The following is a 23,133-nucleotide window of genomic DNA, read 5'->3' on the forward strand; positions in this document are numbered from 1 at the left end:
CAAGTGGGGAATGATATGTTGACATTACCCCCCAAGCTGTGTTCCTCTGTCCACTCCATTCGCAGCATTCAAGGCTGCGCTGAGAGGAGAAAAGGGAAAAGGAGCGCTCAATTCAACAGTGGGAAAAGCAGAATCACGTTACCAAACAAACCCAGATAATACAAACTGACCTACAGACGCTCTATAAACATCACTGAGTGACTGTGGATATGTCCTTTACATTTGTTTAATCAGTCAGCAGAGCTCTGCATTTCAGAATTACTTGTCTTCTCACTGTGACTAACAGTTGGGTGCTGACTAAACCCTCTTTCTATAGGCTATGTTGATACTCAAGCTTTCTGTTAATATTTATACTGTTACATCATTTTTAATTGAAACTCGTGCTCAACGCCTTTACTATTTGTAGTTTCCATTTTATAATGATTTTATTTTGTGATCTTAGTATATCCAGGTTGCCTGTGGAAAAACGTCCTGAGCCTTATCTCATTGCAAGTAAGAAGTCCACACTTGTATCCAAAATAGTGGTATTCTTTGACCTTTTGCTTCTTTCACCTTTGTTCTCATTCCTTTGGGCCAAAAGTCTACTTCTGGTTTCACCCAACTTAAAGCAATGTTTATCAAGCACCTATTGGGTACTGTGGGGGAATACAAATAAATATAAACCGCAATCCCTGACTTCAAATGGCTTACAATCTACTTCCAAGACTAATACAGGAAACAGGACAATATGTAACCAAAAGAGAAACTTTGTATTACTAAATTGAAACAAATATTTGGGTGCCTGCCACTTGGAAAGCTCTGTTCTTTACCCTCAAGGGAATTTAAAGTCTTGGAGAGAGAGACATATACATGAAAATAAGTCAGAGAGTAAAGAGGAGCAGAGAGAAAAGCTTAGAGAGTCACTCTGGGCTGTGACTGTCAGAAAATTTTATGATGGGGGAACTTGAGCAGGGGTTTAAAGGAACTCTGAGATCAGTCTTAGAAGGGTAGAAGGGTCATCTTAGAGGTCATTTAAGTCATCCTCTCACCCTTCACAGAAAGGCCAATACAACCACCAAGAGTTTAAACATCCTCTGGTTAAACTCTTTGAATAATTCTCTCTCTCTTACTTTTTTTTTTTTTTTTTTTTCTTGGCCGTGTCGCACGCTTGCGGGATCTCAGTTCCCTGATCAGGGATTGAACCCGGGGCACAGCAGTGAAAGTGCTAAAGCCTAACCACTAGACCACCAGGAAACTCCCTTTTTTTTACAACCCTTAATTGTTAAAATATTCTTTCAACAAAACTGGAATATGTCTCCTGCTTCCAAACACTGCTCTCTGGAGTTACACAAAATGTATCATTATTCTTTACCAATGACAGCCCTTCCTTTAAGTATTTTAATATTCTTATTATGAGCCTCCTTTCCTTCTCCAAGCTAAACTATCCTTCAAATAGTCTTCATATTGCTACCCGAAAACTGGGTTCGCCTCTTGGTGGGTGTCGAGCCAACAGACACAACCAAGCCAAAGATCGGGAGAAGGAAGAATTTATTATTACTAGCAGCAAGTAGGGAGAACACCGGGGATCTTTCCCAAAGCAGCATCTCCCTGAACAGCAAAACTGGGGAACTTTTAAGCTAAGGGTACACGCACATTCATAAAGGGGCTTGAGCAGAGAACTCAGCATAGAATTGGGGCAAAGGTCAACAGAGTCCAAGCTTTAGTTGATTGAAGTCAGGAGGGTCAACGTCATCATTCCATCCTCCACCTGGTTGGGGGCCTTAGTTCTTACAGAACTCAAGGATATATTATTATGTATATCCCTTGAGGAGGAACTAGGACTCTGCTTTATCCCTGCACTATTGTTTGACGGCCTTTTCTCTGTTCTTGCATTCCTTTGTTCCCTTAATATCATTAATTACTGAGACCTGTTCAAGGGGCAAGCATTGCGGCCAGGCTTAGGTCACAAAATAGCTTAGGCCAAAATGGCTTCTCTTATGTCAAGAAAGCCATTCCTGGTCTCTTTCTCCTGGGACCCCCTAACTTATCTGCTTACAAAATAGCACAGATTTACATGCCACCCCCCAATTCCTCTCACTCCTCTGGATAACCCCTTGTTTATTACTGTACCAAGAACTGAACCAGGCACTGGAGAAACTATCTCTATGGGATGGACAGGTCTCAGTTCAAACCCAGTTCCCCAATCTAGCTACCTTGGCCAGCTCACATCTGTCTGAAACTTTCTCCATCCAGAAGGTAGTTATGATGATGGTAATATGACTTACCTTATGGCAAAATAAGAATTAAATAATATAATTGATGTACTATGCTTAGCACAGGGCCTGGTACATTTTAAGTACTGAAATGGTAGCTATTTTCGTCACTCTTATTTACAGTCTAAGAATGCATTTGCAACCCACACACTTATGGTCAATTAATCTATGACAAAGGAGGCAAGAATACACAGTGGAGAAAAGACAATCTCTTCAATAAGTGGTGTTGGGAAAACTGGACAGCTACACGTAAAAGAATGAGATTAGAACATTTCCTCACACCATATTCAAAAATAAGCTCAAGGGCTTCCCTGGTGGCACAGTGGTTAATAATCCACCTGCCAATGCAGGGGACACAGGTTCGAGCTGGTCCGGAAAGATCCCACATGCTGTGGAGCAACTAAGCCTGTGCGCCACAACTATTCAGCCTGCGCTCTAGAGCCCATGAGCCACAACTACTGAGCCTGCGTGCCTAGAGCCTAAGCTCTGCAACAAGAGAAGCCACCTCAATGAGAAACCCACGCGCCGCAACAAAGAGTAGCCCATGCTAGCCACAACTAAAGAAAGCCGGTGCGCAACAACGAAGACCCAACGCAGCCAAAAATAAAATAAAATTAATTAATTTAAAAAAAAAACTCAAAATGGATTAAAGACCTAGAAGAGAACATAGGCAGAACACTCTTTGACATAAATCGTAGCAATATTTTTTTGGAGCTGTCTCCTAAGGCAAAAGAAATAAAAGTAAAAATAAACAAATGGGACCTAACTAAACTTAAAAGCTTTTGCACAGCAAAGGAAACCATCAACAAAAGGAAAAGACAACCTGCTGAATGGGAGAAAATACTATTTGCAGATGATATGATCAATAAAGTGTTAATATCCAAAATATATAAACAGCTCATACAACTTAATATCCAAAAAAAACCCCAATTTTAAAACAGCCCAGATAGACAGTTTTCCAAAGAAGACATACAAATGGCTAACAGGCCCATGAGAAGATGCTCAACATCACTAGTTATTAGAGAAATGCAAATCAAAAGCACAATGAGATATCACCTCACACCTGTCAGAATGGCTATTATCAAAACATCTACAAATAACAAATGTTGGCAAGGATGTGCAGAAAAGGGAACCATTGTACACTGTTGGTGGTAATGTAAATTGGTGCAGCCAGTATGAAAGTTCCTCAAAGAACTAAAAATAGAACTATCATACGATCCAGCAATTCCACTCCTGGGTGTATAGCCGAAGAAAACAAAAATGCTAATTTGAAAATATACATGATGCATCCCAATATTCATAGCAGCATTATTTACAATAGCCAAGATATGTAAGCAACCTAAGTGTCCACCAGCAGGTGAATGGATAAAGAGGATGTGATTGATACACACACACACACACACATATACACACACACACACAATGGAATACAACTCATTCATGAAAAAGAATGAAATTCTGCCATTTGCAACAACTTGGATGGACATGGAGAGTATTATGCTTAGTGAAATAACTCAGACAGAGAAAGACAAATACTGTATGTTATCATTATATGTGGAATCCAAAAAATAAAACAAACAGATGTATATAACAAAACAGACTCACAGATAGAAAACAAACTAGTGGATACTAGTGGGGAGAGGGAAGGAGGACAAGATAGGGGTATGGGATTAAGAGATACAAACTATTATGTATAAAATAGACAAGCAATGAAGATATATTGTACAGCACCGGGAAATATAGCCTTTATCTTGTAATAACTTTAAATGGAGTATAATCTATAAAAATATTGAATCACTATGCTGTACACCTAAAACTAATATAATATTATCAATCAACTATACTTCAATTTTTTAAAATGCATTTGTAAATATGATTATTAATATTATAGAATTATTAACTACACATTAATATTATAACTACTAAGTTATTTATAGTCAATTTGCAGCAAACTAAAACCCATAAGCCTTTTATTTTCACTTGGACTACTATTAAATCAGGTCTCTCACATACTATATTTATACTATTGTTTTTAACCAAAGTACATTTTGCATTTATACCCACTCAATTTCATATTTTTTGTTTTGAAAATGAATTAATATACAGAAAAGTATACATGTAATAATGTTAATGATTAAAGTAAATACAAATAACATGTATTCCAGTTATTTCCATATAAAACATTTATGTATATTTTAATATTTACAAAGCATGAAAGTAATTTTGGGGCATGCAAATAATTTGATATTCACCAGGTTCCTTTTCCCATAAAGTTGATTAAATAAATAATAAATTTTAAAATTTCATTATCATTGACACTTGTTTTCTGTAGTCTTTTTTGAAAGCCAGATTTTGTAAACTTCAGACTGGTGAGTTTGTCTGCAAAGTAGAAAATTCTGGAAGAGACTATTAAATATAAATCTTGATTTTGTCATCCAGTATATTAGCAGTTGCACCTGAACCTGTGTTATACGCAAATTTCATACACATGCTATCTATGACCCAATTCAATAAGTTAATAAAAATATTGAAGAAGGACAAAGTTGAAAACAGAATACTTAAGTGACCTCTTTCCAAGCTGGCATAGTACACTAATAGCAGTCTAGGTATTGATATTTCCAGAGGTTCCTGTTGAGAGATGATGTGCTTCTGTCATATGTTGGTCATATGGATACCTTATATTTTTTTTTTTAATTTTTATTTACTTATTTATTATTTATTTATGGCTGTGTTGGGCCTTCGTTTCTGTGCGAGGGCTTCCTCTAGTTGCGGTGAGCGGGGGCCACTCTTCATCGCGGTGCGCGGGCCTCTCACTATCGCGGCCTCTCTTGTTGCGGAGCACAGGCTCCAGACGCGCAGGCTCAGCAGTTGTGGCTCACGGGCCCAGCCGCTCCGCGGCATGTGGGATCTTCCCAGACCAGGGCTAGAAGCCGTGTGCCCTGCATTGGCAGGCAGATTCTCAACCACTGCGCCACCAGGGAAGCCTTACATTTTATAATCAATCTTGTTAGTCATTTTGCTTTACTGTCTAGGAAGACCAAGCCCAAATTTGCAATGCAAGTCCAAAAATTGACATGCATTCCTCATTTCACCTGACTTTATCCTGACTTCACCTGACTATGCTATTCAATCTTCCCTTAGGGCTTCCCTGGTGGCACAGTGGTTGAGAATCTGCCTGCCAATGCAGGGGACACGGGTTCGAGCCCTGGTCTGGGAAGATCCCACATGCCGTGGAGCAACTAGGCCCGCGAGCCACAACTACTGAGCCTGTGCGTCTGGAGCTTGCGCTCTGCAACAAGAGAGGCCGCGACAGTGAGAGGCCTGCGCACCGCGATGAAGAGTGGCCCCCGCTCACCGCAACTAGAGAAAGCCCTCGCACAGAAATGAAGACCCAACACAGCCAAAAATAAAAATTAATTAATTAATTAATTAAAAAACCAAAAAAAAATCTTCCCTTAGCCCTGACATTTTTTTTTCTTTTATCCTTTTTGGAATGTAGGGTTTTCTGTACATACAAACATACTGTAGTGATGCTGTGATGGGCTACCCAGACTCCCTTTCAGAAATGAAGAACAATTTCCCCAGCTGTTGGCCTCTTTGGGAATTGCCTCCACCAAAAAGAAGCACCTAGGCCAAAGACACGCCCCCTCCCCTTCCCAGGGGAGGGGATTAGATATGTACAGGGATTAGACATATATCTAATGTCTAATCCCTGTAAATTGTTCATGGGTCACCTTGAAAGAAGTGTCAGTGGAATAGTGGAGTAAGCAATAAAACCTGTATGGAGTAGGCTGAGGAGAGAATGTAAATCGAGGAAATATAGACTATGGCTACAGGCACTTCAAGAGAAATTTTGCTGAGAAGGGCAGCAGAGAAAAGGAGCAGCAGCTGGAAGGGTACTGGATGAAGGTAGAGCAGGTATTTTGTTTACATGGAAATGATTGTTTGCTAATGGCAATGACCCAGTAGAAAGGAAAAAATTAATGCTGTATGAAACAAGAGGGGTTAGTTGTGGTACCAAGTTCTTGAGGAGAGAGGAGATGGGATCCAGAGCCCAAGTTAAGGGTCAAAAGGGAGCAGAGACAACCATCCACCATGACAAGAGGGAAGTATATGGTACAGTTGGTACATTCGTTGGTGGGAAGACGATAAAAATTTGGCCTGACTTCTGTTCTCTGGAGCGTGAGGTAAAGTCATTAGCTAAAAGTACAGAGGAAAAAGGAAAGTTTAGGAGATTGAAGAGTGGGGAGAAGCAGAGACAGAAACTGAACATACTAGGGACGTGTATTAGGCCTGGTGAGATTGAAGAGTGGGGAGAAGCAGAGACAGAAACTGAACATACTAGGGAAGTGTATTAGGCCTGGTGAGCAGTATCAAGTGCCTACTAGATATTTTGGACATAAATTTAAAGAGAGACCAGTCAAGCTGGTATGAATTTTACTCCAGCTGTTTGACTGCAGGAAAAGTAAGTGGTTAGTTGGGTGGGACCACAGTTGGGATTTTCCTAAGAAGTGGATGGAGAAAGCAGCAGGGCTGCTAAAGACGTGTTCAAGGGAGTGGCATTTTACTAATTCTCTCTGTGTCTTTCCAGAGTTTCCTTTTGCTAATATAAGCAATTATAAACACGTATTCATATTATCTTACTTTTCTTTTTCACACTACATTTTTTTTTTCACTTGAAACATGTCTTGGAGATCCTTCGCAAACGCAGTTTCCTCATTCTTTTTTACAGCTACATAATATTCTATTGTATGCTTATAATGTTGTTTATTTAGCCAGTTTTAACTTATAGATACCTGGATTGCTTCCAGTCTTTTGCTAATATAAATAAGGTAATGAGGGCCTTCCCTGGTGGTCCAGTGGCTAAGACGCTGTGCTTCCACTGCAGGGGGCACAGGTTCCATCCCTGGTCAGGGAACTAAGATCCCTGCATGCTGCGGCCAAAAAATAAATTAATTAATTAATTAATTAAATAAGGTAATAAATAAACACATACATATATCATTTCACACGGATGCAAGGTTATTCGTTCGATAAATCTCCAGAAGTGTGAATGCTGGGTCCAAGGATATATGTGGTTATTATTTTTTGTTGATATTGACAAATTGCCCTCCATAGAGGTTGTACCAATTTATATTTACATAACCTATTAGCATATCTATTTTCCCAGTCTTGATAAAAGCGTTTTATCAAACATCTAAATTTTTGCTAAAATGATAAATGCAAATTGAAACTTCAGTTTAGTCTTAATTTGTATCTCTTATGAGTAAGCTGAGCATCCCTGTAGGTTTAAGAGTCATATGTATTCTGTGAACTGTCTCTCCATTTGTTCTGCTCACTTTCTTATTGGGATAGTTGTCTTTTTCTTATCCATTTGTAAGGGCTCTTTATATATTCCAGGAATTAGCCCTTTGTGTATGCTATGAGTTGAATTTTTCCCTAGTTTGCTGTTTGTTTGTTTTTTTGTTTTTGTTTTCTTTGTTTTTGGCCCCGAAGCATGTGGGATCTTAGTTCCTGGACCAGGGATTGAACCCGCACCCCCTGCATGGAATCTTAACCATTGGACCACCAGGGAAGTCCCCTGCTGTTTGTCTTTTGACTTGACTTGTGTGATGTTTGTTTGTTTTTGCCACACAGAGGCTTGCTTGTTTTGTATTTTCTCAGTCTTTTCTTTCATGGCTTCTAAATTTTGACTTAAAGTTAAAGATATCTCCCCCACTTTCAGATAATAAAATAATTCTTCTTGATAGTTTCCATTTTTACTTTAAATCTTTGAAATTTATCTTGGTATATAGTGTGGGGTTTGGAACTCATCTATCTAATTGCTAACTATTATATATTTTAATAGTTGGTAGGGCTTGCTCACCCTTACTGATGTTCTTTTTCTAGATTTTCTGGCTATTCTTAATTTCAACTAAACTGATATATTTACGGAACTGAGTCTTCCTATCCAAGAACCTTTTAAGTCTTTTCTTTTGTGCAAGTCTTCTTTTAAGGTCTTTTCATCATGTTTTAACATTCTCTTCATATTGGTTTTGAATTTTCTTGATAAGTTTAGTCCCAGTTATGCAAAGGAATGATGATAATGATGAGCCACGCATGGAATCAACTAGATTAGGAGGAAAATAAAATCATGAGGAAAATAATAGTGAAATTTGGGTAAGGTCAATTAATTGGAGGACTTGATAGGTTGAGGAATATGATTAGGACTGGGAAAACTAGTGGAATAAATGAGCTGGAAGGACTTCCCACTGGGAAATACTATCAAGTCTGGGTTCTGAAGACTCTCAACTCTGTTGACTCATATTCTCCTTAGAGTCTCTGGCTATGAGCTTAACTGATATTTTCTTTTAATTAAAAAAAATCTGCTTTTCTTGTGTCTAATTGTGCTTAGTGTTTTCTTCTTTGGTTAATATGAATTCCAGGAGACATGGTCTATTATTACCATGTAAACACTAACCTAAATGAAGCTGGTGTAGTTGTAATAACAGCAAACAAAATAGACTTTAAGGTAGGAAGCATCACCAGAAATAAAGAAGGACATAATAAGAAAAGGATCCATTCCGGAGGAAGCATAGCAATTCTAAATCTGTAACATATAATAACATAGTCTCCAAATATATAAGTAAAAATGTCAGAAAAAAAGGCAGAAAAGACAAGTTCAAATCATGATGAAAGATTTAAACATACCTCTATAAGTAGCTAATAGAATAAGCAGACAAAAAAAATCAGTAGAGCTATAGATGTGAACAAAATAATTAATAAACTGGCCCAAACTGACCTATATAGAACACTACACTCCAAAACTACAGAATATACCCTCTTTTCAAGTGTTCATGGAACATATACAAAAATTGACCATACACTTGGCTATAAAGCAAGTCTCAACGTGATTTAAATGATTCAAATCACAGTGTATGTTTTCTGACCACAGCAGTGGTTAAATGAGTGTGTAAAAAATCATCAAGCTGAACACTTATATTGTCTGACTCTTCTATTAAATATATTTTCTTTTAAAAAAAACAAAACACTTTTTGGGACTTCCCTGGTGGTCCAGCGGTTAAGAATCCGCCTTCCAATGCAGGGGACACGGGTTGGATCCCTCGTAGCAGAACTAAGTTCCCACATTCCACAGGGCAACTAAGCCTGCATGCCGCAACTACTGAGCCCGGCGCTCTCCCGGGCCTGTGCACCACAACTAGAGAGAAGCCCGTGCACTGCAACAAAGAGCCCGCATGCCACCACGAAAGAGCCCGCACGCTGCAACGAAGACCTGACGCGGCCAAATAAATAAACAAAACAAACCCCTTGTAAGTTAACATAAATAATATTTTTAAAAAAACACGTTTCCACTGCCAGTCATAAGTTCCCTTCCATCAAGTTTCAATGATATCTGTGCTGTTTTATTTATCTTCTTGTGTTTACTCATATATACATCTCTAAATCCACACGTTTTAAATGACAGGCACTTTACATATGTTATCCCAGTAAACTTTCACAACCATCCAAAGAGATAGTCTTTTAACCCCCATTTTATAGATAAGGAAAGTGAGAAGCGGAATAGTTAAAAAGTAACTTGCAGTGACCACTAAGTAGTGCTGAGTCAGAACTGGAACTCAGAACTTCGATTCATAGCCTTTGCTCTTTACATGATAACATGCCATGATATCTATCATTCGTGAGCATTATTCCCAACTTTCACCCCTTGCATTTTCCCCGCTGGGAATTATTAAACACCGCAATAAAAATTCAACATCTATTGAGTACCTCCTTTATTCCAGGTTCTGGTTTCATTGTTGGCCATACAAAAATAAACTAAACAGTCCCTCCCCTTAAAGAGTTCAGTCTAGGGGCTTCCCTGGTGGCGCAGTGGTTGAGAGTCTGCCTGCCAATGCAGGGGACACGGGTTCGAGCCCTGGTCTGGGAAGATCCCACATGCCGCGGAGCAACTGGGCCCGTGAGCCACAACTACTGAGCCTGAGCATCTGGAGCCTCTGCTCCGCAGCGGGAGAGGCCGCGATAGTGAGAGGCCCGCGCACCGCGATGAAGAGTGGCCCCCACTCGCCGCAGCTGGAGAGGGCCCTCACGCGGGAGCGAAGACCCAACACAGCCAAAAATAAAAATAATAAATAAATAATAAATTTAAAAAGTTAAAAAAAAAAAAAGTTCAGTCTAAAGGGGAAGAACCACGTAATTTATAATACAGTGTGTTAAGTGCTACATAGAGGTGTGTACCTTATCCACCATTCTCCTGTTTCTTCTGTCCTTCATGGATCAGTTATATAATCTTATCTGGTTATTTTTCTCCCTTTTCCTTCAGTTTACAAGCCCTCTAGATGAAGACAGCAAGCATCCTGCCAAATACATTCTTCTAATTTTTGTGAAATTTAGTGTGGCACAAAAGAGGCTGGAAGCTTCCCAAACAGGGTAAATGTTGAGTAAAGGCCAGGGTCAGAAAGGAGTAGGGTCTACTTTGGCCACTAAAGAAACTAGCCTGATGGGAGCTGGCACTGAAAGATATGTTTGAAAAGGCAGGGTGATGCCAGATGCAGACTAGAGACTGCTCGAAATGCCAGGCCAAGGCATGTGCTTGAGCCACTAGGCAACAAGGACCTACTGTAAATTATTAACTCTGACTGATAAGATTAAAATGTTAAGATTGCTCAGGCAGTGATGTTTCAGAAAGACTGAAATTAGAAGATTCTGAAAGTGGCGAGGCCAGTGATGCTCAACAAACACCTACTGAGAACTCAGATCCCAGGCACTGGAGGTAAGGAAATGAAAGCCAGTTCCTGCCTTTGAGGAGTTCACTATCAACTAAGAGAGATAAACAACCAAAACGTAATGTAGTAGATATGATGACACAGTCAACACAAACCTAGGGTAGATAAAATATGGTGAAAGAGGGGCTTCCCTGGTGGCGCAGCGGTTGAGAATCTGCCTGCCAATGCAGGGGACACGGGTTCGAGCCCTGGTCTGGGAAGATCCCACATGCCACGGAGCAACTGGGCCCGTGAGCCACAACTACTGAGCCTGCGCGTCTGGAGCCTGTGCTCCGCAACAAGAGAGGCCGCGATAGTGAGAGGACCGCGCAATGCGATGAAGAGTGGCCCCCGCTCGCCGCCACTAGAGAAAGCCCTCGCACGGAAACGAAGACCCAACACAGCCAAAAATAAATAAATAAATTTATATTAAAAAAAAAAATATGGTGAAAGAGAGGAGTCTGATGTAGCATGGAAAGAGAGAAGGCAGGGGAAAGACATGGAGCTGGTAAGCTCTAGCTCTTCAGCCTCACCTGCTGAAATAGTTAGCTATGAGGAAAGAGAAAGAGAACGTTAAAGGGCAAGGTAATGGGTTGGCACAGCCTATCAAGATTATGAACCATATAGTTAATGAGGGAGAAAGAGGAATGTTCTCTTAACAATGATCAAGCCAGAGGGCGTGGTCATGTAGTGGGCCAGCTCAGTTTACTTCCAGGATCCTCTCTAACCCTCATCAGCTAAACTGAAGAAAGCAAGTAGTGTAGGTTGGCAGCCAGGAAGGAAGCTAGAAAACTAGTTTAGGTGCTAGAAGATAGAAAATGGTTGCCTAGAAAGAGATTAGGGATGGAATTGACTGGAAAAGCACCCTAGAGAAATTTGGGGGATTTCGGTGTTCTGTATCTTGCTTAGGATGCTTGTTACAAGTAAGCATACGATTGTCAAACCTCAATGAACAGAACACTTAAGAACAGTGCATTTTAGGGAATTCCCTGGCGGTCCAGTGGTTGGGACTCTATGCTTCCACTACAGGGGACATGGGTTCAATCCCTGGTCAGGGAACTAATATCCCACATAACGTGTGACCAAAAAAAAAAAAAAAAAAAAAGAACAGTGCATTTTATTGTAGGTAAATTATGCCTCAATAAAAAAAGAAATCAAATTACAAAACTTGAGGAGGGAAAAGAGAAAACTAGAACAGTTAAGACTCAAAGAGGGAACTTAGATCCCATGAAAAATTTCCCAACCAGTCTGAGAACCAAAGGAATTTGGGTATTTGGGGAAAGAGTAACTGATACCTATTATTTGCCAGACCCTAGACTAGACTCTTTCACATATTTCAACTTTATCTCCAACCCAACAATGTCCATCTAAGCTCGGTATTTTAACAGTATTATGACTATTTCAGGGAGAGAGTGAAATAGGTCTGTGAAAGGAGGTGGAGAGCTCAGATGAATGGAAGATTTTGTACAGTGTGCAGTGTAGACTGTGAGATAAAAGATGTATGAGGGCTGGGTTCAGTCCCCCGAAAGGCAGAAGGGGAAGAGGAAAAGGTGAGAGCAAGGCAGGGAATACAGGAAATGTCTGAAGGAATTTCTCCAGAAACTTGAAAAATCAGAAAATTGGGTCCATCTCTGACTCAACCTTTTCTTCCACAAAAAAAGGAATAAAATTTTTGTAAATCAAACTTAAGAAGTCAAAACTCTGCCATTAAAATATCTAGAAGGTCTGGAACCATATGCATTAAACCAGGGGTCCCCAACCCCCAGGCCACGGACCAATACCGGTCCGTGGCCTGTAGGAACCGGGCCACACTGTAGGAGGTGAGCAGCAGGCGAGCAAGTGCGTGAAGATCATCTGTATTTGCAGCTTCTCCCCATCACTCACATTACCGCCTGGGCGCCGCCTCCTGTCAGCATTATGGTGAGTTGTAGAATTATTTCATTATATATTACAATGTAATAATAATAGAAACAAAGTGCACAACAAACGTAATGTGTTTGAATCATCCCAAAACCATCACACCCCCACCCCTGGTCCGTGGAAAAACTGTCTTCCACGAAACCAGTCCCTAGTGCCAAAAAGGTTGGGAACCGCTGCTTTAAACCATGAACCATGCTAGAGGGAAGTTATATACCTACTGTATAGTGTTGCATTTTATCTCAGTGAACATGTGCTTTTTCTTTTTTCTTTTTTTACCAGTTAAATTTTGTTAAATCCACTGTGGGATCAGAGAACAGTGTTGCTAAAAACTGGGACCTCTTTCTGCGGGCACAGGAGGAACTCCTCATACCTGTAATCTCTGTTTGACACAAGTGTAGGATTAAGAGTGGCATCCATTTCTTCACGCGACTGCCTGGGAGAGCCCTTTCATTTCCTCAACCCAGTGACAAAGTCTGAGGGAAGTGAGGTTGGGGCTGGAGACCTTAAGATCTAGAGCAAGCGTAGGCAAACTTTTTCTATAAAGGACTAGATAGTAAAAATGTTAGGCTTCGAAGAACATACAGTCTCTGTTACATCTAGTCTGCCATTTTAGCACAGAAGTAGCCATAGATAATATGTAAACAAATGGTCATGGCAGCAAGACCAAGTGGGGCCATAGTTTGCTGATCTCTGGTCTAGAGCAGTGGTTCTGGCTCCTGACTGCACATCAGAATCATTTGAGGGGCTTGTAAAACCACTAATGCCCAGCTCCCACTGCCGAGACTCCAAATCTGAGATGGGGCCCAAGACTTTTTTTTTTTTTTTTTTAAACTACCAGGTGGGGACTTCCCTGGTGGCACAGTGGTTAAGAACCCACCTGCCAATGCAGGGGACACCGGTTCGAGCCCTGGTCCGGGAAGATCCCACATGCCACGGAGCAACTAAGCCAATGTGCCACAACTACTGGGCCCACGCGCCTAGATCCCGTGCTCCGCAACAAGAGAAGCCACTGCAGTAAGAAGCCCACGCACCACAACGAAGAGTAGCCCCCGCTCGTGCCAACTAGAGAAAAGCCCGCACGCAGCAGCCAAGACCCAACGCGGCCAATAAATAAATAAACAAACTACCAGGTGATTCTGAATTATAGTCTCTCAGCAAACAGCTGGGTGTTTTCATTTTTGTTTTGGTTTTGGTGTGTGAGGGTGGAGAAGCAGATGAATGCTGGAAGAAGAACCTAGGACTGAAATGAAGTCTAGATTAAGATTAGAACTGTTTTCAGTCCACCTGACAAATTAAGTGCTTCCAATACTTTAATTAACTGCTCTTTATTTGTTGCTTTTGGTGCACAGCACTATAAGAAGTTGCCCAACCCAGCAAGTCCGCCCCTTCATCACTCTTAGTGAAGGAGGCCATGGGCGGGTGGAGGGAGCATTCAATAAGCCTCCTGCTACCTAACCTTCTTTCTGGAACCATTCACTATAGGCCCCTTTGTAGTTCCGAGCCCTGTGGAGAAAAAAGAGGGGTGAGGGAAGGACAAGCCCAGGAGGCAGTCCCCAGTCACGCCCCAGCTAGCAATTCACACCATCCCCATACCCTTTGTATCCAAGGCCCAAGGCCAACTGTGTGGCCTGAAAGCCGCGCTTGCCCCTCTGACAGAAGAAAATGAGGTTCTCATCTTCCAGCTTTGGTTTCTCGGTGGAGTACAAAGCCTTGAAAGCAGCTGGCTCCATCTGCAGGGCAGTTTCCAACTCTGACACTGGGAGAAAAGAGTCGAGAGGACAGAATGGAAAGCCGGCAGTTTGGCAATCTCAGGCTCTGAGGCTGGGCCTGGAAGGACGGGTCCTGTGGTCGAACAATCTCCAGGGGGCCCCAAAACAACACACGGTGACCACCACCCCCCAACCTCAAGGACAAGATACAGCCTACCTGCACAGGAAGTCAGCCACACAACCTCTGAATGGAAGCCACTTCCCTAGTTTGTGAGACGGAGCGGGCAAACTCAGGCATTCAGCCTTGGGGAGATCGAGCGTGTACAGAAGCTGGCCTGCCACTTCCTTGTCGCCCGTTATCCCCTCAAACTGGAAAGGCCAGTTCCGCTGCCAGGATCCGCCTCCAATCAACCCTTCTTAAGGGAAGTTTGGGGGGGCTACCGGAATACAGGAGCCCCGTAACCAGTGCCTTCCCCACACCATCCTAAGTGAGGTCCCATTGGCTGAGACTCTCCTGGACGGCCTCTACTCCACCACCAGGGCTTCCCCTCTCAATCCCATACCAGGGATGTTGAGCGCCCCAGGGATGGTCCCAGCTGCCGCCTCCTCCCGAGATCTCACGTCGATGAGCTGGGCCCGGCCGGAGGCTAGGAGCGAACGGAGTTCGGGGAGCAAGACCGTGGGCTCTGAGGAAGGGGGCGCGAGAGGCTTGAGGGGAGCAGGTCTGCAAGGCCCGGCTGCCGCAGCACCCCCTCACCTGGCCGCGCCCCAACCCGGCGGGGGTTGCGCGAGGACCCCCTCCGCCACGCCCCTTTGCGCCTCCCTCCGTGTGCACCTCCACCGGGGGACCTCCACGCGCGGCCTACACGAGATCCCAGGTCTCCCCTGCAGGTACCTCCAGCCATGGTGCGCGCTGCAAATGCGAGTTTCAGGAATGCGGCCCCGGCCAGCCCCCTGGGCGCCCGCAGCATCTCCCGCGCCCTCCCGGAGCCGGAACCGGAAGCGAAGGCACCGCCTCTCGAATAGCCCCCTGCGGCCCCGGTTCCCGGTGGCCCTAACACACGTCCGCTAGAGAAATCTTCGCGATTGCCGGGCGTGGGCGGGCAACGACACACCGGTCTGAGGTGTGTCCAACAGGTAGCAGGACTCAGAGTCCAGGAGCAGCTCCCCACCCTAACCTTGGCCCAACCCTTACTGGTCAAAGCACAATGTGCCCCCTCCCTCCCGCCCTGGGGCCCGCAAAAGGAGAAAAAACGGAGACAACTGTGGCTCTGAATATTTTATCTTAAAAAAAAAAAAAAAAAGGAAAGAAAGAAAAGGGGCGGGGGAAAAAACCATCCCCACAAGGGGGTAAGGCCCCCAGTGGGCCCTGCCTGTTGTTCTCCCTGGCTCCAGAGACTTCTGCATAGGCCTTCGCTGCTTGCCGGCCAGTCTCCTCTTCCTGGGGCAGCAGCCACTGCTAAGCATCCTATCCCCACTTCTTGCTGAAGCCTGTTCCCCAGAGTCCTCAGGTGCACATCTGAGCTCCAGGGAAAGGGAGAACCAGTGGAAGCGCCAGTGTCCTGGGGCAAGCCAGAGCTTTGCTTGTCAGCAGACCCTCTGCCGGCACTCTAAGCAAGCACAGGGCAAGCCCCCCAGTTCAGTGTGTCCAGCGTCCAGCATGGAGACAGCACATGCATAGTGCAAGAGGAGCACAAGGGCCCAGGGGCTGCACGGTGGGGTTGGGCGAGGATGTCAGTACGCATCCACGTGTGTGTTTCACACCACTGCAGGCTGCTGTATCACAGGGCCTCAGTTCAAAGACACGCCTTCTGAACTCCCCCCAGTCCCACGCCAGAAGTGGGCAGTGAAGGAAAGGGCACGGGGTTAGCCTGTTGCTCCTGGGCCATCTGCAGTTCTCTGAAAGGGGCTGTAGGGCCCAAAGCCTCTGAATCCCCAGAATTAGTTGCTATCACTCTTGATGACGACCTCTACTCCGTGGTGCCTCAACTGAGCTCGTAGCAGCAGATTCTTGTTTTTAAGATCTTCCACCTACCATGGGAAGGAGGCAGTAAGGGAAATAGGTATAAAAGTTGGCACAGCCAAGTCCCTGAACTTACTGGGACCCCCACCAGTGAGGAGGAAAAGATAAAGCCCTCTCTGTGGAAAACAAAATAGGGAGGCCCAAGCTGGGTTAGTGGTTAAGGAGGCTGAGGACAGCTATACTGAGGGTAGGGGGGGTCTGACCTGCTGTCGAAGCACATCATTGTCCAACTGCAGCTGGTCAAGCCCCTGCAGTTCTTCAGACAACCTGTGGTTACTCTGCCGAAGTTCCTGGATATAATCACAGGCTTTGGATAGAATTCCACCTTTACTCTGTAAGAAAAAGCCAACAAAATGAGGACTAGGATATAGGCTACCTGGCTTGCTTTCCAAAAGCATGTTTACACTTTGGACCTCATTTTCCCTTAAGGATGGTGAAATAACATCTCCCAGGGATTCAGGAACCTCAGAGAGAGATAGGAAAAGACTACTGCCATGTGTGCCCACTCTCTACCATTTCTGGAAACAATACCAGGAGACAGAATTCAGGCATCTTGCCCACTACCAGGGTCTTTCCATGACCTGGCCAGACTTGGTGCTCTCCATGGAGCAGTCTGGGATGATCTTGGACAGCTGTACAATCCAGTTGTTAATCTTGTCTCGGCGGCGGCGCTCCACTGTGGGGCAAAGTAGAGGACAAGGTGACTCAGGGAGAAGTCACCAAAGGCCCCAGGGTAAAATTACCTAAACTCTCCCCTCAACATCACTGCTATCCCCAATCCCACCAGACAGCTCCAAGCTTCAGACGCAGATCATACCTACCTTCATTATGCTGAGCCCTGCGTTTCTCATCCCGAGTTGTCCGGGGAGCTTCTGACTTCCTAACAACAGAGCCCAGAGCGGCCAGAGTGAGGGAGGGTCAAAAAATGAGATTGGAGTTTGGGGTGAGGAATTACACCAAATCTGGAAGGAATCAAGACCATTTCTGGTAACTGAAAAGAAACAGGGTTACTCACGGGGAATAAGGGTGGGTCCTGGGGGCAATAGAGCGCTGGCTTCCTCCTTGCAACACTTCTTGTGGTGACATCATCACAAAGAACTGACCTATGAAGATGCACGGTAGGTTCTGTCAGGACATAGGCCTAGGAACCTCACCAAGCTCTAAGGCCAAGGCCCTGGGACCCTCCTCTAAAAAGGACATACTGCCTCCTGCTGGAAGGGCCGCCCCAGACTCACTGCCTGCCCAGGTCTTTGTGATCATTAAGGGATCATGAGTAAAGGCCCACTGCCCACCAGCCATGTCCCACAGCCTATCCTAGCCCCTCCAGCCAGCATCCTCACATAATATCTCACCAGTGCCAGGAGGGGTCGCCTGCCCCAGTAGTGCCTCTGAGCCCTGGGTGGTAACAACAGCCGCCGTACTCCCCGATGTGGTACCCCCTGCCCCATCTCCCACTGCAGTGCTGGGGAAGTAAGTATAGTGCGTCTCAGCAGCTGTCCCCTCTGTGTCAACTGCATCATCACTCGTGAACGCACCCTGGATCACAGCCTGGGAAGGGGAGCAAGAGAACGGAGACAAGTGACAGTTAAATACTTCCCATGAACTACTCTGCAGCTTCTATCCCTTGGGAGGAGGGAGGGAGAAACATCCAGAAAGGGAGAGTCCAGTGCTTTGGGTCAAGGCAGCCCTAGATGCTTCCCTATCCCTAGCGACACCTATCCTATTGGTTCCCTTCTTCATCTTACTACTCAGAGCTCTAGTCCCCTCTGCAGCCCACAACCCTGTACCTGGGTCATGGATTGAGTGGCAGGGTAGCCACTGATGGCACCAGTCCCCTCAGTCTGGCCATCCAGCTGCCCCTCAGACACCTGGATCACCCTGTACATCACCTAGAGGCGGGGAGGAAAGGGGAAGGAGGGGGAAGAGGGAACAAGAGAGTAAGTGCTAGGGATTCCAGGGTCCCTCATAAAGCTTCTCTCGGATAGGGCCCCCAGACAAGAATCCTTCAGAGACATATATTTAGCCATTCCCCCTCCTTTCCCCATATAGAGCTTTCAGCGTAGCCCCTACCCCACACCAATCTCTACTCCAAACCTCATACTCCATCCCCCATCCCCTTCCCCCCAAATAGTCCACATCTTCACCTCATCCTCCAAACCAGGTTCTACCCATGACAGGTTCAATTACCTCCCTCAATCCCAACCCCAGGTAACACCTGCAGCCACCTGGCCCCCTCCCTTACCTGGCCCCCATTTTCAGTTCGGAAGACGTACTTGACGTTGGGGTCAGGGAAAGTGGCAGCTGACTGGATGCTGGCGATAGCCACACTGGTTGGGTCCTCCCCAGTTGCCACTGCGCCTGAATTAGGAAAAGGACAAGTCTGTGAGTTACTGCTTTTCTCCCTCTGTTGTACTTGCATGTCATTTATAAGAAGCTTGCACAGGTGATAGGCCCATGGGGTAGGGGAAGAGGCCACGATGGGCTCTTGGTCTCAGCTCAGTTCCGTTTCTCCCACTCACCTTCCTGAATCTGCACTGTCCCCTCTTCCGTTTCAGCTGTTTTCTGCTGCCTGTTTGTGAAGGGACAAGAGGAAGAATAAGGGAAAGTGAATTAAAAGCTCACTGGCCCAGTAACATATGGCTCCCAAACTCATTGGCATTCCCAACAGGTGCTAGGTTAGGTTAGAATAACAAGAGCTAGTATTTACTTAGCACTGAGCTAAGCACTTAACAGGCAATATCTTACTTAATACTAAGAACAGCACTATGAGTAGGAAGCACTACTTGCATTTTATAAACTGGAAACCAGATCACATTAGCAGGGTGATGTAGCTGGGACCTAAATCTAGGTCTGCCTGACTCCAGAGCCAGTGCTCTTAGCCATTTTGCATTCTCCCAGGCCTCCCATCTCCCATCCCAGACCCTACCTCTTCTTCACTCACCCCTTCATCTCTCTGTGAGGGGGCACATCCGAGGAATCGGTCCTTCTTTGGAAGTCTTCGTATCTCCTGCCTCACGGGCCTGAGTGCTAAGTCCTGGTAGGAATCAGGGAGTCTAGTGAGTCCAGGAAACTGAAAGCCCCCCTGTTTCTAGAACCTAGGCTCCCTGAAGACACATCCAGGAACATACACCAATCATCTGCAGGCGACAATCAGCTTTCTCCATTCTGATACTGAGGGCTGGCTACAGTGATTGAAAAAGCAACTCTACAAATGGTGCTCCGCGTCTCTCCAATTATCACTCCATCTCCTGATGGAGAGGGAATAATTATACTGCAAGACTGAGAAACAACATATTTCTGGATGGATTATTATTAAAGCTATTACGATCTGCCATGACATGGGGATTAGGAAGGGCCATGTTTAGACCACAGCTATCAAAAAACACAGGGCCGTGGATGCTGACGCTTCTTTCAGCCTCTCAGGCACATACTGTACCTGTCCTGAAATCTAGGAAAGGGAAACCTGAAACCCATTGGAAAAACCTCCGGAACCACAGAGACCAGACTTGGCCCTCGGGCCCCTTTCTACTGACAGGGCTCTTGTTTTGGGGAGTCCAGCTTTATGTCATTCATTAAAGACCCTAAAGCCCAAGAGTATCATCTTCAGGCTCCTACTATTTTATTCACCAAGCCTTCCTGTAGCCTTTTAGCAACACAGTTGCTAAAATGTTGCCATGACAACTCCAAATCAACTGAGTCTCAGCAAAAAGGGGCGAAACTCCAGGTTCGGGGTTCGGAAAGAGAAGAAACAATGGGGGAGGAATCCATCTACGAGGTGCCTGCCTTAAGACCGTTGACACCCGGGCGGGGGGGCGCGGACTGGGGAGGCGGGCAGGAAAAACAAAGGGCTGAGCAGACAGATGCCTCCAGAAAGAAACAGCTATGTAGTACAAAGCGATAAAATAATCCCGACAAGAAAGGGGTAAGACTTTTGTAAATCCTCTACCCATAAGGTCCCCCAGACCTTTATCTTCAGCGAATGAGCCATGGAAAGCTTGTATCCAAAGTGTTAACCAAAAAAAAAAAAAAAAAAGGAACTGAAAGTGAAACTGTCCGGAGGAAGTAGCGCTGCAAGAAGATCCCAGCCCCTAAGGGAGAAGTAGCACCAGTGTTTCGAGACCACCTTACCTCTCCATCCTCAAGCCTGCGGAGGAAGTGCCCCTCTGAGGCTTGCAGCGCTGACAGCAGAAGGAAGCAATGAAACAGAGGCCAGGGCACAGGAGGCGTCTCTATGGCCCACAGCTGTCAGACAGGGGCAGCCTCTGAGGACACCCAGTAACGGGATCAGGCTACTTATTCAAATCTTATGTGGACATCGGGAAGCATTTCCTGAGCATTAGGGGTATGCGACACGGAAAGCGGGCTAGCATGTTGTGGCGTGCACGCTCAGGGAACGAGGGCCCTGCAAGAGCCCTAAGTCTCGACACAAAGGGAAAAAGAATCAAGTTCGCAAAGAAGTCAGGCGCCTAGACCTTGCCTGAGAATGCGGCGTCTCCCTGCAGGCCCACCAACCAGTAGGCGCTCAGCAGCTGAGCGCCGGCCAGGCGCGAGACCAGGAGCCCGCGCGGTGACCCGGCCAGCCCGGCCGGGCTCACCCCCAGCCTCCGCTGCTCCGTAGCGGTAGGGAAGGACACCGGGGGCTCAGCGGGCCCCGCAGTGTCCGGCCCAACGGCTCGCGGATAGCAGCGCGGGAGGGCGGGGACGTGTGCGCCCGGGGGCGGGGAATGAGTTCGGCCCACAAAAGGGGGAGATAACGAACCAGGCACGGCCCCCTCCCTCAAAACAAAGGCTTCCGCCCCAGGAGTTCCTGAACCTAAAAAACGGAAACAAAATCGAGGCTGCTCTGCCTCGCCGGCGCACCCAGTCTCCAGACTCCCGCCGTGTCCTGCACTCACCGGCCAAGGCAGCTTCAGCCGCCGATCTCCCCCCAACCGTGTTCTCCCTCTCCGGACTGGGGTATCGCCAAAGACAGCTGATCATGCGCACTCCCGGCCCGCGCCCATGTTGGTGAGGGGCGGAAGTGTCTCTCTGGACCCGCCCAGCCTACTCAGCCTCTGAGTCTCCCCACTTCCGTTCGCTCCATCTTGATGAGGGCTTGGATGGGGCGTGTTGTGGGTGTTGCTGGGTCAGCGAAGAAGCAATGCTCAGGGATTTCGGGAGAATGGCCTTTAAGTCCTAGTCGCTTTCGTCCTAGTCCAAGAACGGGAGAAGGACGACTAACTTGGTGCTACCATTTTTCTGATGGACAGTGCCTTTTTAGTTCCAGGAGAAGGGAGTGAGAGAGGCCAGCTTAGATCAAGAGAGGGACATCGGATGGAGGCGCCATCTTTAACAAAGGACATCTTTTTTAAGTTTTCTGTTGGAGATTAGGACATATCTGGGCATACATAGAATTTGTATTAGCGTTAGCGGTCACCCGAAGACCCCCAAGGCTTATGGTTTTTGTGAGGCTCAGAGTTTCTGTGAGAGGTATCTTGATTCCCATTCTTTTCAGTCAAGACCTACCCTTAATGGATTCGGAGTAGTGTGGTGTAATAGGAAGAGTTCACACTCTGGAGCCAGACAAACTAGGGTCTCAGACCTAACCTCTGCCACTTCTTAGTTCTGAGACTTTTGGCAACGTTTGACTTAACATTGGTTTCCTCATCTGTAAATGGAGATTACAAGTACCAACCTTATAGAATTATTAGGTGGACCAAATAAAATCAAGAGCGTAGATTCTATGCACATAGAATACCTAGCCTTTACTGGCATATAATGAGCATTATGTAAATATAAGTTTCTCTTCCGCATTTCCTGACCACCATGAACCCAGCTCTAGTTTCTAGCTACAGGTCTTCACGACAACAACTTAGGAAGAGCACCCAAATAATAAAAAAAGAAAAACACAACGTTTGGCCAAACGTATCACTCAAGACTTTAATAAGAATAATGAAGGCTTCCCTGGTGGCGCAGCGGTTGAGAATCTGCCTGCTAATGCAGGGGACACGGGTTCGAGCCCTGGTCTGGGAAGATCCCACATGCCGCGGAGCAGCTGGGCCCGTGAGCCACAACTACTGAGCCTGCGCGTCTGGAGCCTGTGCTCCGCAGCAAGAGAGGCCGCGATAGTGAGAGGCCCACGCACCGCGATGAAGAGTGGCCCCCGCTTGCCGCAACTAAAGCCCTTGCACAGAAACGAAGACTCAACACAGCCAAAAGTAAATATAAAAATAAAAAAAATAAAAAAAAAAAAAGAATAATGAGACACCACACTACTTATGTGTAAAAATACAACGTTTATTCTGAGACATTGCCCCTCGGGACGTGTGGCCCCAGCCTGTCGGGAGAAGCAGTCCCAGGGCCTGAGTGACACCATTCCCCTTCCCTAAAATAGGAAGTTATTCCAAAGGAGAAAGGAGAGGCCAGAGAGATCTATACAAGTCCTCTCTTCCTTGAGACGCAGGGAGGCAGAGGGTGGGGGAGCTGGG

The 23,133-nt window shown here is 45.6% G+C and overlaps 2 protein-coding genes across 7 annotated transcripts; both read right to left on the reverse strand.

The window, feature by feature from the left end:
• Window positions 1–14,342: 14,342 nt before the first annotated feature.
• TSTD1 (thiosulfate sulfurtransferase like domain containing 1) lies at window positions 14,343–15,614 on the reverse strand. Of its 2 annotated transcripts, XM_068538320.1 has the most exons (4): window positions 15,539–15,614; window positions 15,207–15,329; window positions 14,528–14,690; window positions 14,343–14,437 (listed from the first exon to the last, which is right to left on the reverse strand). In XM_068538320.1, the coding sequence occupies exons 1-4, from the start codon at window positions 15,612–15,614 to the stop codon at window positions 14,386–14,388; spliced, it is 414 nt and encodes a 137-aa protein (XP_068394421.1). In that variant the 3' UTR covers window positions 14,343–14,385. The 2 variants fall into 2 exon arrangements, with proteins under 2 accessions (XP_068394421.1, XP_068394422.1); XM_068538321.1 differs by lacking the exon at window positions 15,207–15,329 and having other exon boundaries at window positions 15,539–15,548.
• Window positions 15,615–15,907: 293 nt separating this feature from the next.
• On the reverse strand, window positions 15,908–21,671 carry USF1 (upstream transcription factor 1). Of its 5 annotated transcripts, none has more exons than XM_068541112.1 (11): window positions 21,562–21,671; window positions 19,608–19,700; window positions 19,186–19,235; window positions 18,940–19,024; window positions 18,454–18,555; window positions 18,019–18,214; window positions 17,682–17,769; window positions 17,488–17,546; window positions 17,248–17,342; window positions 16,870–16,998; window positions 15,908–16,674 (listed from the first exon to the last, which is right to left on the reverse strand). In XM_068541112.1, exons 5-11 carry the CDS (start codon window positions 18,550–18,552, stop codon window positions 16,585–16,587), a joined length of 756 nt encoding a protein of 251 aa, XP_068397213.1. In that variant the 5' UTR covers window positions 18,553–18,555; window positions 18,940–19,024; window positions 19,186–19,235; window positions 19,608–19,700; window positions 21,562–21,671; the 3' UTR covers window positions 15,908–16,584. The 5 variants fall into 5 exon arrangements, with proteins under 5 accessions (XP_068397213.1, XP_068397210.1, XP_068397214.1 ...); XM_068541109.1 differs by having other exon boundaries at window positions 18,909–19,024; XM_068541113.1 differs by having other exon boundaries at window positions 19,593–19,700.
• Between the last annotated feature and the right edge of the window lie 1,462 nt (window positions 21,672–23,133).

Source organism: Eschrichtius robustus, chromosome 3 (assembly GCF_028021215.1).
Source record: "Eschrichtius robustus isolate mEscRob2 chromosome 3, mEscRob2.pri, whole genome shotgun sequence".
In the NCBI taxonomy this organism is placed as follows: domain Eukaryota; kingdom Metazoa; phylum Chordata; class Mammalia; order Artiodactyla; family Eschrichtiidae; genus Eschrichtius; species Eschrichtius robustus.

Bases quoted from the DNA above. Each gene is read 5' to 3' on its own strand.
- TSTD1 (XM_068538320.1), bottom strand. From the start codon at position 15,614: ATGCTGCGGGCGCCCAGGGGGCTGGCCGGGGCCGCATTCCTGAAACTC. The intron at 15,330-15,538 runs GTACCTGCAGGG...CCCCTTCCTCAG, and splicing joins AGCGCGCACCATGGCTGGAG to AGCCCACGGTCTTGCTCCCC. The intron at 14,691-15,206 runs GTATGGGATTGA...CTTTTCTCCCAG, and splicing joins TGGGGCGCTCAACATCCCTG to TGTCAGAGTTGGAAACTGCC.
- USF1 (XM_068541109.1), bottom strand. The intron at 18,556-18,908 runs GTAAGGGAGGGG...CCCCGCCTCTAG, and splicing joins GAACTGAAAATGGGGGCCAG to GTGATGTACAGGGTGATCCA. The intron at 16,675-16,869 runs GTCAGACCCCCC...TTCCCATGGTAG, and splicing joins ATGATGTGCTTCGACAGCAG to GTGGAAGATCTTAAAAACAA.